The sequence below is a fragment of the Macrobrachium nipponense genome, chromosome 15, assembly GCF_015104395.2.
Source record: "Macrobrachium nipponense isolate FS-2020 chromosome 15, ASM1510439v2, whole genome shotgun sequence".
NCBI lineage: Eukaryota > Metazoa > Arthropoda > Malacostraca > Decapoda > Palaemonidae > Macrobrachium > Macrobrachium nipponense.
Genome location: NC_087208.1, coordinates 39,612,193 through 39,627,726, shown reverse-complemented (window position 1 = coordinate 39,627,726; position 15,534 = coordinate 39,612,193). Strand labels below are relative to the sequence as shown.

Genomic DNA, 15,534 nt, shown 5'->3' with positions numbered 1-15,534 from the left:
ATTCAAAATCATAAAAAAATTATAATAAAGGTTTCTTTATCGAGGGGATCACCGTATCTTACGTTAGATGCTTTTTGGGAAAATAATCATACACATATACATACAGACTATTTGAAGGTAGAAAACTGATTATTAAGGAAATATGGATTATTATGACATGAGAACTAGATCCTTCAAAGAACATTTTCGTCATTTCTCAAACTCTACATTGGCGAAATTATGAATTGGGTTTCTTATTTTATCATTTATTGTTCTTTTAATGTAGTAAATTTAAGTATAAGTTGGAAAATGGTTTGGTTGTCTAAGAACATAAGAATATTGCAAAAGAATTGTAGTTTCGCTTCGAGATAATGATCGTTGTCCTGTGTTTCATTAGAGAGTGTTATAATACTAATGATTTCATGAAAAAAAGGAGTTGCTTACTTTCAAAAACGTGTCATTCCCATTATTCAGGTAGTAGTGCTTTTTTAATTGAGAAACGTAAAATAATGTTGTTATATTTACCGGTTCAATAACAGTGATTGAGTGAACAACGCTATATTGTTAGAAATACAAACAGATGCAAACTCTAAACAAATCAAATCTATTCAAATTTGTTTTCTGTTGTATGGCTGGTTTTCATTTCCGATAGTTTTGTCCATTTAAGGAACAGCATCCACATCTGAATGCCATAAGAGAAAATATATATTGACGTTTTACCAAAGTAGAAAAGAAAAAAATGAATCACATGACGCGGTCCTTATCATCTACGATAACCAAAAACCCAAATATTTTTCATCTTGGAATCCATTGAAGGAGTTCCTATCAGCTACTTATTGGTCATGACCTAAGAATGAAAGTGAAATGTAGAAGGATTATGCCGTTGATCATGGATCAAGTTTTCTAAGAGATTTCGAAAGAGCGTCGGTTGTGATTTACTTTCCTGAAACTCCAACGAACATCAGATGCAATAAAAGGCTTGAGAAACACTTCTTCTCTTCTTCTTCTTCTTCTCCTTCTTCTTCTTCTTCTTCTTCTCTTCATCCACAGTCAGCTTCAGATATGTTTCTTGTGATTTCTCTCTACCCGAATGAAAGCAGAGGGACTTTTGCTATTACTCCATGAGCTACGATGTGAATAAATATTGGAACTGACCATGGCATTGATACCCAATATTTGCGCAACGCTTTTTTCTCTTTTTTCTGACCAAAAAACCAGCTTTTGTATCCTTTTCTGACTACGTGCAATCAGAAAAGAACATTCTGCTGTCTTCATAATAATATAAAAGACACTGACAAATAATAATCGGTTTTTTCTGATATTTTCAAAATTATGATTGTTATTTTTCCAAAGACGTTTGTTTTAGTATTTTCCGCAGATGGCCTGAGACGATACCCTTGATTCCATTTCTAGACAAAAACAAACAAATACCATTGGTTGGCTAAGAAGGGAACGCCAGAAACATATATATACATGCTATTAGATTAAAGTAAGTTAATAATTTGTTAATTCTAATTTTTTAATAGTTGTCCAACCTTTTGATCTTATTTTGGGTTAAGTTTTTTTTAACAAAAGTTAGTATCGTTTATTAGTTCGATGAACTCTGTAAGGGAGTCATATGACTTAGCAGTTTTGCTTTGTTTTCCACCTTCTCCCCCGGTATTAGTGAACTACTGAAGTGCCTTATTAACGTCGTTATTTTTTCTCTCCTATGAGCTGTGGTGACTCGAGTGGAAGGCTTGGTCGTAAGGGTGGTGATACGTGGCAGAGTTAGTCCGAGTTCCTCCTCACAGCCTGACGCTTTGCCCCTTTATTTATGGTCACTTCAGCAGTTTGTACGGAGATTTGGATCACGGCTTCTTTAATCCTTTGCTGCCTTGTGTGTGGTCGCTGGTGTCTGTCACCAGCGGCATTCGTCAGCCACGCCCCTTCCCTCGTTCTTCGGAAGGATTCCGAACGAGTTGGCCCGTATCTACTGAGAAACGGCCCAGTTTGTGGCGTGCGAGAACCGTTGACGTCCCGGATTCTCTGAGGCTACCACCCTCTGTGTTCCCGTGGTATTTTGGGTTGCCTGCAGGCATTGCACCTTGACCCGGTTGACCTCTGCATCAGCGTCAGTGAGTTCTTGGAACTCGTGGAGACAAGTAGGACGGCGTTCTGACAGGTATGGGATGTTTTATAGCTATTTAAGACGATCGTGGATCGCTGGGTACCTGTAGATTTGCACATCCCTGTTTGCAGTACGGTCTTCTGGACCTTGTATGGCCTAAAGAGACAATCTACTAAGCCTCTTGTGGTTGAATCAATTTGTGAGGTTATTTTCATAATTTATTGTTTTTCAACTTCTTACAATTATTCTTAATATATTCTATTCACTAAGTTAAGTTTTGAGTATAATTTAGTCTGTATGTGTTTATAAGTTAGTACCAATCTATGGTGAGGGTTTTGTTGGGTCGAAAGTCATTTACGTGCGTTGCCAAACTTCCATTCTAAGGAAAATTTTATGGAATATAGGTCGTTGTTATATGCCAAAACTGAAGGGAATTACTCTGAAATATTTGCTAAACATGTTTTTTTACGTTATACAGTTGTTAATGATCAACATTCTTAAGTTTTTCAATATCATATTTGAGAAACGTGGCAGACATGTTGCCACATCTACAATCTCGATTCTCAGATCAAGTATCGAACTCTGTATCTGTCAGTCAAGAAGAATATACCTATCGTTAATCTCTTAAGAATGGTCAAATCTTATAAGCTGGGGTCCTTTATGGTGAAGGTAAGGATTAGCGGATGTAAATATAGTTGGCGCTCAAACACGTGTGTGTTTGTGTGTGATTAAATGCTTAAAAGATGTCTGTTATCTGAACTTTTCTATAAATTGAGAAATTTGGGGCCAAGTGAAAAGTTTCATAGCGAAACTAAACGATTTTAATATGGCAAATCTATCGGAACTTACTAAAGAAGCTCTGGATACTGTGACACCAGAAATTGGGAAAAGGCCGTAAGACATGCCGAGCAATTGTAAGAGGAAGATGCAGCAAAAGATATCTTGATTGATAAATATATTGATTCATTTATTGTAAGTCTTGACTCTTCTGATGAGGAATCTTCTGATGAGGAGTCCTCTTAAAGCATTCCCCTCTCTCTCTCGTCTTTTTACGCTGTTCTGTACTGTTCTCTTTGAAAACCATTGTCAATGCATGCATCACGAGGTTAAATAGTGTAGTCATTATTATTCTTATTTATTAGATATACGGTATTTATTACTCGAATGTTTCTAAAATAAAGAAATAATTAAATAGTATGAAATTTATCATATCCATGATTTCCCTTTAGTTTTCTCTCATGTAGGTTGTTAATAAGTTACTTGAAGAATAAAAAAAAAACTGTTTCATATTAGAAGTTTTAATGCCAACACACATATCTGAATAAAGGAAAAATAAATTTATACCAGCGAACCTTTCTAAGACAATTAGAGTGGGCATTCCCCTTTCACCAGACTCTGAAAGGAGGATAATCTGTACAGGACAGAGGTTAAGACCTAAGGGTAATGTTTCCCTTGGGTGATTAGTAAGAAATACAGAGCTTTGACTTTGGCCGCCTCTACAAAGAACTTTAAGATATGGCACGCGTGTTTTCGCTTTTAGACACGCCCAAACCCTCACCTTAGATTGGTACTACTATAGGTAGGAGTATTATTAAGTTTCCCTCTTATTTTCTCTTGCTTCCTTCTGCCTAACTTATTTTCTTAGGTTAGTTTTGTCTGGCCAGTTATTTGGAAGGTACCTACCTGAATGCATATTTAAAATATCCTATTTCTTGGTTAGGGTTTAGTTTAGTTATAGGTGATCTTTTAAAGATCTTAAGGTTGGTTTTTGCCTTGATATATATATTCATTTTGATTATTATTTTTTTTGCCAACCATTACCTTTTCTTGTGGAAATAAATATTGTAACTTTTGTTGAGGAGTTTTGTTCTTTTGTTCCTAAGTTGCTGTGTTGCATTTTTTACTGACCGCAAATTCTGAGTAGAGACAAGAACCCTTGAAATTACGGCCGTAAATGAGGTCGTAACACATGCAAACACATATATTCATCTATATAAGCGAATACCACGGGAAAATGATAGTCAGAAATCCAAGCGCTTTCGTCTTTACTCAGACATCGTCAAGGAGCTACTAAAGTACAATTGGAGAGGAAGGTCTCAGATACAAACAAGATCAGGAATACCAGATGGTTAATTATCAAAAGGGTAAAAATTAAAAGGGATAATCCAGGATTATCGGATATCACACGGTCACAAACTTAAACAGATTCTGACCCTAACCGAAATTACAAAGTATCTTTACAGTCCAAAACATGTAAAAACTGAATATATTATTTTGTTGCTTACATTTATCAACAACTTTTTTCATTATGAAACGCATCAAGTTTAAATAAACCAAGACTTAAATTTAGAACATTTCTATATTTGACTTGATAAAACAAGAATCAATGATATTCCTTTTAACAGTGTCATTACATGGGACTAAGGCTCTTGCTTGACTACAGTTAATAGGATGGTCTAAATCTCTCATAGTACGAATAATGCATTCGATATTTGCCCAGTTCTCACAGAATATTGATGTTGCTTGAGACGCTGTGAAAGAGATTTGCCGGTCTGTCCGTAATTGACTTTATCACACTTTTGCAAGGAATTTCATATATGCAGCCTGGAAGATCTTTAGGAGAATTTTTGATTACTGAACTATTGACCATTAATATTACTGAAAACAACATTTATGTTAAAAAGCTTTAAAATTCTAGGAATATCTAAAAACCTTTCATCATAAGGTAATTTTAGAATGTTATGCTTACTAAATTCAAGTTTGTCATTAGTTGAATAAAATGTTTTTCTAGCTCTTTTCCATGCCACATCTACAAAAGTCCTTTGGCATTTTACTTTCAATGCAATATCATAAATAGTGTTTTAATTTCAGCGTCAATAAACTGCGGGCTACAGACACGTAAAGAGCCCTTAGGAACATCCCAGAAAAAAAAAAGCAGAGAATTTAACATTTTGATGGTGATGGGAGTAGTAATGAACAAAAGAGGCAATATTAGTTGATTTTCGAAAGACTGAAAAGGTGAAACTTTCTATCGTTTCTATGGACAGTTACATCAAGAAAATTCAAATTACAATTTCTTTCTTCCTCTACAGTAAAATTTTATAGAAGGGACTAAATTATTGAGATTATTAAGGAATTCCTGGAGGTTTTCGTGAACTGGCCAAATACAGAAGATATCATCCATATCTAAACCAAATAACTTTTTGGGGCAAAATTCTTGGTAAGAGTTTGGTCTCAAAAAATTCCATGTAAATATTGCTAAGGACAGGAGATAAGGGATTACCCATAGCCATGCCAAACTTTTGTACAAAAAATTCCCCATTGAAACAAAATTTACTATCTTTGATACATAACCTTATGAGATTAATGAGATTTGCTACACTTAAGGGAATGTCATGACGCTCTAATTCCTCTTCCAAATATTCAAGTAAGTCATCTACAGGCACTTTTGTAAATAAAGAGACAACATCAAAACTAACCATATTAAAATCATAATTCAAATTTAAACTATTCAATTTGTTTATAAAATCAACATTGTTTTTAACATTCGTGTTAGAAATGTTTCCTACCAAAGGAGTAAGAATTTTTACAAGCCATTTAGATAAATTATACGTAACTGAGCCCACTGAACTAATGATTGGTCTGATAGGGTTATTGATTTTATGTGTCTCGACTAAACCATTCATATAAGGTAGGAGGCGCATTGCGGTGGAAACTGTTTAATTAAATGGTCCAAGCCTTCAAAATGGATTTAATTTGTTTATTAAAATGGGAGTTAACTGTCTGTGTAGGGTCAGACCTCAGTTTCGTATAAGTATCAGTATCATTTAGCAATGTCATTATTTTACTTATATAGTCACTTTTATTCTTTATTACCACTGCATTAGATTTATCTGCTTTTGTCACCTTCACTGTTTCGTCTTCTTTAATTTTCTTAAAGCCTGGAGAAATCTCACGGGTACATTAGGGGGAGAAGGTTTACTCCATAGCACCATACACAATACCTTTACAAATATTGATATCATCAGGGCATAGGTTTTGATTAAATTTTTCTAAATAACAAAAGGATTTTGAGATGTCGACACAGTCCAGGTTACCATAAATACACCAAAGATTAACCCATATCCCAAAGCCGCTGTCGTAGCACTATCCAGCGGCTTTAGATATGGGTTTTAAGCTTTTCCCGTGGTATTCGCTTATTTATGAAGTCACGTGCATCTACTGTGATTTTTAAGCATTCATCTATATGTACTGCATATATTTACATATATATATGTATGTATGTACTATATACATAAATATAAATATAAGGGTTATATATTTCTAAAATGATTCTTGAATACAGATTCATATCACAATCCGAAATGTAAACTATACATGCAAACAATGCGAGAGAGAGAGACTTTCCCTTGCGTGGTATTAAGAGACCTTATCTGCCCCGCAACCCCAGACTTAATGCCCCCCGCTCTGACCTCCTCAGGGTCACTGACTCATGAATAATACTTCGTGCCATGACTCATGAACGGATTTACGAAAACGGTCTTAGATCTTGTCAGTTCTGGCTTTATTTGTCTGTCTTTCTTTCGTTATTTTCAAGGTTTATTTTTGGTTCTGTTGTCTCTATGAATATACTAATAGTGATAACTGAGAAGGCTACTGTCACCAACTCCTTATAATATATATATACACACATATATATATAAATATATATATATATTATATATATATATATATATATAATATATAATATATAATATATATATATATATATATAGAGAGAGAGAGAGAGAGAGGAGAGTAGAGAGAGAGAGAGAGAGAGAGAGAGCGAGAGAGAGAGAGAGAGAGAGAGAGAGAGAGAGAGAGAGTCAACAGTAATATTTGCTTCTAATTAACTAAATTGGTAGTAATTACGTTTTATTTCATTTGTTATATATTAGCGACAGAACACGAGCATGAGTAAATAGTGTACCGATTAGATACGAATTTATTACGATTTCCAACAGCACCTAATGTAATGGATTATTACTCGTAGTTTTTTTCCAACGTTACATGTAAGATTTAATGAAGCCAATTATGTATCAATTTAAGTAAGGGTGAAATATCAAAAAAGATTCATATCTGCTTTTTAATAAATAATAAATACATAACATCGGAAGACCTGGTGGTTGCCAGCAGCAGACAAGTCTTTCGGATCTGCGGATTTATCTGAGAAGGATATTTCGCTCGCGTTTTTTTCGAGGTTTTACTTGGACTCGTTGGAAGCCATAGTAGAATCTCCTGGGAGCCTCACGGGACTCGTAGGACTCGAAGGAGTCGGGGAAACTGAGCCTCACCGGAGTAGGTGACCTCGGCAATGTATCCGTCGTCGTCAGAAGCGCGGAAAGCCACCTTCTGCAGGCGGCCGTCGGGGAGGTGGACGAAGTAGGATCCCTTGGGTGTTCTCGCCGTCCCCGGCCTCCTGGTGTCCGAAGTCGTTGCGGGAGGGGGGATGGTTGACGGCCCAGTCGAAGTTGTAACGAGCCTCGCCTGACTCGAAGGACTCGGCGGATCCTGAGGAGAACTGGAGAGGAGAGGAATCGGTATCTTCAGTCTCAGTCTTCGTGGTTTGAGGTTTCAGTATTTCGACCTCATTTTTTTTATTATAAATTTCATTATAATTTTTAAAAAATGCTAATAAAACTCACCCTTGGGCGGGAGTATCTTTCGAAGCTGTCGGCAGCCACGAGGGCAACTAAGCCCACCAGAGCGAAGACGACCTGAAATGCCATTTGAAACACATGATTACTATTGATATAAATCATATGACTTACCTAGCATATATCATTTACATATACCCAAGCACATAAGCAGACTCTAATTACATGTATCTTACTGAGAACATCTCATTCGTTACCTTGGCAACATGATGATCTTGTTGGAGTCTCGGAGAGGAAACTGATGCTCTGTCCTGCCTCCAGAGTCGTTATATACCACAAACTGCAAAGGTGGGTGGAGTCTTGTAATGGAATCTAAAAACAAGTTTTTCCTGTTGGATTTCCAAAGTTTCTGTCACACAGCAAGATGCAACTGTGATTCCTCCTCAATAGATTAGGAAAGTATATATGTTAGATATGTTAAGCTTTAGTTCTTGTATGCTTTACACCTTTGTTGCTTTAAGTAATATTTTAAAACAATTTTCGTTAAAAAAGATATCCCTGTGGCATTTAAATCTTTATCTTACGTTATTGAAAATATCAAAATGGCTTATCAATATTTCTTTCCTTAAAATAACTACGTATACATTGTCATAGAATTTGATTGTATAATTTTTAAGAGTTTTGTAAAAGTTGCAACAAAATTCTTTTGTTTATTTTACGCTTTTGTTGTTTTTTTATAAGAATCTCGTTTGAGATTTTCTTAAAATTCAAAATATTTATTCATTTTCTTGACATTGTGACATAATTAGAGGAATATTTAAAATGAGGGCTGAAAAATTATTTAGAAAGTTTATAAATATAATATTTCCTGTCGTCTTAAGGATACGTTATTCAAAATCATCATTTTTAATACCTACCGCATAGGAAAATATAAAAAGGATTTCTTGTTGAGTGGATCACCGTATCTTACATTAGATGCCTTTTGGGAAAATAACCACAGACATATATGGACTATTTGAGGTTAGAAAACAGATTATTAAGGAAATATGGATTATTATGACATAAGAACTAGATCCTTCAGAGAACATTTTCGTCATTTCTCAAACTTTAGATAGACGAAATTATGAATTGGGTTCTTATTTTATTATTTATTGTTCTTTTAATGTAGTAGATTTTCTTTTAAGTATAAGTTGGGAAAACGGTTTGGTTGTCTAAGAACATTAAGAATATTGCAAAAGAATTGTAGCTGCTCGTCGAGATAATGATCGTTGTCCTTTGTTTCAATAGAGAGTTTTAGAATACTAATGATTTCATGAAAAAAAAGGAGTTGCTTACTTTCAAAAACGTGTCATTCCCATTATTCAACGTCCTTGTCATTTTTTACGAATAATAAAAAAGGTAGTCGTGCTTTTTTAATTGAGGGACGTAAAATAATGTTGTTATATTTACCGGTTCAATAACATGAGTGAAGTGAACAACGCTATATTGTTAGAAATACAAACAGATGCAAATCTAAACAATCAATTCTATTCAAATTTGTTTTCTGGTGTATAGCTGATTTTCATTTCCGATAGTTTTTTGTCCATTTAAGGAACAGCATCCAAATCTGAATGCCATATGAGAAAATATATATGGACGTTTTACCAAAGTATAAAACAAGAAAGTGAATCGCATGACGCGGTCCTTATCATCTACGATAACCAAAAACACAAATATTTTTCATCTTGGAATCCATTGAAGGAATTCCTATCAGCTACTTATTGGTCATGACCTAAGAATGAAAAGTGAAATGTAGAAGGTGATTGTCGCCATTGATCATGGGTCAAGTTTTCTAAGCGATTTCGAAAGAGTGTCGGCTGTGATTTACTTTCCTGAAACTCCAACGAACATCAAATGCAATAAAAGGCTTTAGAATACTTCTTCTTCTTCTTCTTCTTCTTCTTCTTCTTCTTCTTCTTCTCTAGATCCACAGTCAACTTCACGTCACTTCAGATAAGTATCTTATGATGTCTCTTTACTTGAATGAAAGTAGAGATACTTTTGCTATTACTCCATGAGCTACGAGTGGTTGAATATTGGATCTGCCCCTGACATTGCCTACCGAATATTTCCTCAACGCTTTTTTTTGTCTTGTTTCTGACCGAAAAAAACCTGCTTTTGTATCCTTTTGCTGACTACTTGCAATTATTTTCAAAGGAACATTCTGCTGTCTTCATAATAATATAAAAGACACTGACAAATATTAATTACGTTTTTCTGATACTTTCAAAAATATATGATTGTTATTTTTCCAAAGACGTGTGTTTTGGTATTTTCCACAGATGGCCTGAGACGATAACCTAGATCCCATTTCTAGACAAAAACAAACAAATACCATTGGTGGCTAAGAAGAGAACAGCAGAAACATATATACACGCACACATATATGTATTCATGTACATATATACACAAATATATATACAGTATACGTATTTGCATACATACATGTGTATGTATACATATATATAAAGGTAATATAGGGCATCACGAGCTCTAAAAATGATTCTTGAAAACATACTCGTATCAAAATCCCCAAGAGAGAGAGGGAGACCTTACCTTACAGACCTTACATCTTGTTCGGGTTGCCCCAGTGGGTCCCTCAGTGTGAGGCAGTCCCCGCGCCTCTAATGTCCTACCAGAGAGTTGCTAGTACATCTTCCGGTATATTTTGCATCTTCCAATCTTGGATGGTCTGGGATGCAGTTTAAATATTTGTCGAGCTTATTCTCAAACACATCTATGCTCACTCCTGATATATTCCTCAGATGAGCTGGCAAACGCATTGAATAGACGCTGCATTATCGATGCTGGTGCGTAGTGGATTAATGTCCTGTGTGCTTTCCTTATTTTTCCTGGTATAGTTTTGGGCACTATTAATCTACCTCTGCTTGCTCTTTCTGATATTTTAGTTCCAAGATGTTTTCTGCTATTCCTTCTATCTGTTTCCATGCCTGAATTATCATGTAGCGTTCTCTTCTCCTTTTGACTATATAATTTTAAGGATTGTAGTCTTTCCCAGTAGTCAAGGTCCTTAACTTCTTCTATTCTAGCTGTAAAGGACCTTTGCACACTTTCTATTTGTGCAATATCCTTTTGATAGTGTGGGTACCATATCATATTGCAATATTCAAGTGTACTACGAACATATGTTTTATAAAGCATAATCATGTGTCCAGCTTTTCTTGTTTTGAAGTGCCGTAACAACATTCCCATTTTTGCTTTACATTTTGCCAATAGAATTGCTATTTCATCATTGCATAACATGTTCCTATTTATCATCACACCAAGGTCTTTAACTGCTTCCTTATTTGTGATTGTCTCATTATTAGGTCCCCTATATGCATATAGCTTTCCTTCTGTCTCCATAATTTATTGATTCAAATTTATCAGAGTTAAATACCATCCTATTTACCTCTGCCCAATCATATACTTTGTTAAGGTCTCTTTGTAGAGCGTTCCTATCTTCATCACAAGTAATTTCTCTACTTATTCTTGTGTCATCGGCGAAACTACTCACTACCGAATCCTTAACATTACTGTCTATGTCTTCAATCATAATAACAAACAGTATTGCAGCTAACACCGTACCTTGTGGCACACCGGATATTACCTTGGCTTCATCCGATTTCTCATCGTTTCCAATAACTATCTGTTTTCTGTTGTGTAAAAATTCTTTTAACCATCTTCCTACTTTATCCACGATATTGTGTTTTCTAATTTTCTTCGCTAATATATTATGGTCTACCTTGTCAAAAGCTTTTGCAAAGTCTAGATAAACCACATCTGTTTCATTTCCGCTTTTCATATTTTTTAATATGTTCTCACGGTGGACTAACAGTTGGGGTTGTGTACTTTTTTTCTGGGTACGAAACCATGTTGTCCTATATTAAACAAATTATTTTTTTTATTAATGTTTCATAATATTTTCTTCATTACCCTTTCATACACTTTCATAATATGTGATGTTAGATTCACAGGCCTATAATTACTTGCCTCTAGTCTTGATCCACTTTTGAAAGTAGGGGTAATATAATGCTAATTTGTGCTCATCATAAATCTTGCCTGTATCTACACTTTGTCTTAATAATATTGCAAGTGGCTTTGCGATAGAATGAACTACTTTCTTTAACAAAATAGCAGGAACTCCATCAGGCCCTGCTGCAGCTCCATTTTTAATTTCGGGTTGAGAGAGAGAGAGAGAGAGAGAGAGAGAGAGAGAGAGAGAGAGATAATATGCGCCTTTGCCTTGTGTGTTATCAATAGATCCCTAAAGCCCTCCTTACCTATCTACCCTCAAACCCCAGACTTTAATGCCCGCTCTGACCTCCTCAGGGTCACTGACTCATGAATAATACTTCCGTGTCATGACTCATGAACGGATTTACGAAAACGGTCTTAGATCTTGTCAGTTCTGGTTGTCTTTCTTTCGTTATTTTCAAGGTTTATTTTTGGTTCTGTCGTCTCTATGAATATAATAGTGATAATTGAGAAGGCTAAATGTCGCCAACTCCTTATGTTTATGATATATATATATATATATATATATATATATATATATATATATATATATATATATATATATATATATATATATATATATATATATATATATATAATATATATATATATATATATATATATATATATATGTGTGTGTGTGTGTGTGTGTGTATAGATACATAGATATATATATATATGTGTATGTATGTATATATAGAAAGAAAGAGAGATAGAGAGAGAGTCAACGGTAATCTTTACTTCTAATTAACTAAATTAGTAGTAATTATGCTTATTTCATTTGTTATATAATGGTGACAACACACGAACATGAGTAATTAGTGTAACGATTAGATACAAATTTGATACGATATTCGACAGTGCTTATGTAATGGATTATTACTCGTAATTTTTCCACCGTTATATATAAAATTTAATGAAGCCAATTAAGTAAACATTTTGTTAAGGTAAGGGATGAAATTATATAAAAGATTCATATCTGCTTTTTAATAAATAATAAATACATAACATCGGAAGACCTGGGGGTTGCCAGCAGCAGACAAGTCTTTAGGATCTGCGGGTTTATCTGAGAAGGATATTTCGCTCGCGTCCTTTCAAGGATTTACTTGGACTCGTTGGAGCCATAGTAGAATCTCCTGGGAGCCTCACGGGACTCGTAGGATTCGAAGGAGTCGGGGAACTGAGCCTCACCGGAGTAGGTGACCTCGGCGATGTAACCGTCGTCGTCAGAAGCGCGGAAGGCCACCTTCTGCAGGCGGCCGTCGGGGAGGTGGACGTAGTAGGATCCCTGGGTGTTCTCGCCGTCCCCGGCCTCCTGGTGTCCGAAGTCGTTGCGGGAGGGGGGATGGTTGACGGCCCAGTCGAAGTTGTAACGAGCCTCGCCGGACTCGAAGGACTCGGCGGATCCTGAGGAGAACTGGAGGGGAGAGGAATCGGTATCTTCAGTCTGAGTCTTCGGTGGTTTGAGGTTTCAGTACTTAGACGAAAGTGATTTAAAATACACGGTGTCCATAAAGTCTCAGTACCATTACAAGTATTTATTGCTCAGAATGATACTGGGACTTTATGGTCACCCTGTATATTTCATTGTAATTCAAAAAGTGCTACTAAAACTCACCCTTGGGCGTGAGTATCTTTCGAAGCTTTCGAAGCTGTCGGCAGCCACGAGGGCAACTAAGCCCACCAGAACGAAGACGACCTGAAATGTCATTTGAAACACATGATTACTATTGATATAAATCATATGACTTACCTAGCCATTATGTCATTTAAACATATACCCAAGCACATATGCATACTCTAATTACATGTATCTTACTGAGAACATCTCATTCCTTACCTTGGCAACCATGATGATCTTGTTGGAGTCTCAAGAGGAAACTGATGCTGTGTCCTGCCTCCAGAGTCGTTTATATACCACAAACTGCAAAGGTGGGTGGAGTCAGGTAATGGATTCTAAAACAAGTTTTTCCTGTTGGATTTCCAAAGAGTTTCTGTCACTATGGTTAGTTGCAGTTGTGAATCCTCCTCAATAAACTAGGGAAAGTTCTTATGAAATACGTTAGGTTTTAATAGCTGTAAACCTCTAAACATTTCTAGCTTTATTGAATTTTTATAAAGAAAATCACGCAAAATGTTCCTGTGATTTTTATATCTTATTTTAATTTATTGTTTGAATATGAACACATGTTAATACTTCTTCCATTAAGACACAGGAATATCGAATCATTCAATGTATTTGCTTGATAATTTTCAGAAGTTTGTCAGAGTCTCAGGAAAATTTTTCCTTTTTCTATTTCCAGCATTGTTCTGTTTTATAAGGATCTGGTTGAAGTTATTCTCGAAATTCTAAATTTTCCATTTTTTTGTCTCTAAAAGGAAGCCCAAAAAATAGCCTCCAATAAATTTTATAACTATATAACCTTTATTGAGGTGTTAAGGATGTTATTTACATTCAAAATTTTCAACATCTAGCAAAGGAAAAGATAGTTTAGTTTATCAAGTGATCACCTTATCTTACCTCAGTTTACTGTCGCAGAAAACAATAGGGAATACGGATTATCATAATGCCAAGAACCAGTTATTAAGGAGGAATATGTAATTATAGCAAAAGAAGCTGATCTTTCTGCAGAGATATAAAATGTTCTAAAGCCTTTCGTCATTTCTATACCCAGCTGTAGAACAGATATCACTTGTTTTCAGTATCCTGTTCGCTGTTCACGATCATAAAACTATTGGGCTCTTCGTACGAACTCAGGACTGACAAAATGCTGAAACAGGTTCTAATTTTGGTATTGACTGTAATGACGTAATCTTTAAGTCAAAAACAGTCTGACTGTCAGAGAAAACTGTGAAAATTGACAATAACTCGTTGGTTCGTATCAAAAATGCTGCTAATGCCATTTTATCTTATTTGAGAGTTTTAAAATGTTTAGAATTTTACAAAGAAATGACATAGCAACCTTTCAAATATGTCATTCTCATTATCGTCTGTTCTCTCCTTGTCTTTATTTCAAATCCTAAGCAGATACTATTAAGAATTTTTAAAATCTAGTGACGTAAAATGTAGAATTTTTTCATTTCCCGTTTAAACATAGTATAATAATGAAAAAAAAACAAAGTGTAAACTGTGATAAACTAACACATAGGCAAATTATTTGGGAGTTACTTCTGTCGTGCACTGGCTGATTGCTTATATCCATACTCATCTAAAATGCAGGAAAGGGCCAATAACCAAGTATCACAAGGGAACATATTTAGGCTATGGTAAAAAAGAAACAGAGATATTCATATTAGAGGATTCGAAGGATCTGAGATCAAAACTAGAGTATTTTTACCTTGGGACCCATGTTATGATTATTAGACAATATATTAGGGAGGGATTATTGGCTACGGAAGTGTTATGACCTAAAAATCAAAGTGAAATGCAGAAGGATTATGCCATTAATCCTGGATCAAGTTTTCTAAGCGGTTTCGAAAGAGTGTCGGCTGCGATCTGCTTTCCTGAAACTCTAGCGAACATCAAATGCAATAAAAGTCTTGAAAACCTTCTTCTTCTTCTTCTTCTTCTTCTTCTTATTCTTCTTCTTCTTCTCTAGATCACAGTCACTTAACGTCACTTCAGATAAGTATCTTATGATTTCTCTGTACTTGAATGAAAGTAGAGGACTTTTTGCTATTACTCCATGAGCTACGAGTGGTTGAATATTGGATCTGCCATGATATTGTCTACCGAATATTTTCGCAACCCTT

The 15,534-nt window shown here is 35.2% G+C and overlaps 1 protein-coding gene and 1 pseudogene across 1 annotated transcript; both read right to left on the bottom strand.

The window, feature by feature from the left end:
• The window catches only part of LOC135227142 (pro-resilin-like), an 81,463-nt pseudogene that overhangs the window by 23,696 nt on the left and 42,233 nt on the right, over window positions 1–15,534 (bottom strand).
• LOC135227118 (pro-resilin-like) lies at window positions 12,754–13,667 on the bottom strand. Its single transcript, XM_064266993.1, has 3 exons — window positions 13,622–13,667; window positions 13,400–13,480; window positions 12,754–13,198 (listed from the first exon to the last, which is right to left on the bottom strand). Exons 1-3 carry the CDS (start codon window positions 13,631–13,633, stop codon window positions 12,884–12,886), a joined length of 408 nt encoding a protein of 135 aa, XP_064123063.1. The 5' UTR covers window positions 13,634–13,667; the 3' UTR covers window positions 12,754–12,883.

Bases quoted from the DNA above. Each gene is read 5' to 3' on its own strand.
- LOC135227118 (XM_064266993.1), bottom strand. The intron at 13,199-13,399 runs GTGAGTTTTAGT...TCTCCCCTCCAG, and splicing joins AAAGATACTCACGCCCAAGG to TTCTCCTCAGGATCCGCCGA.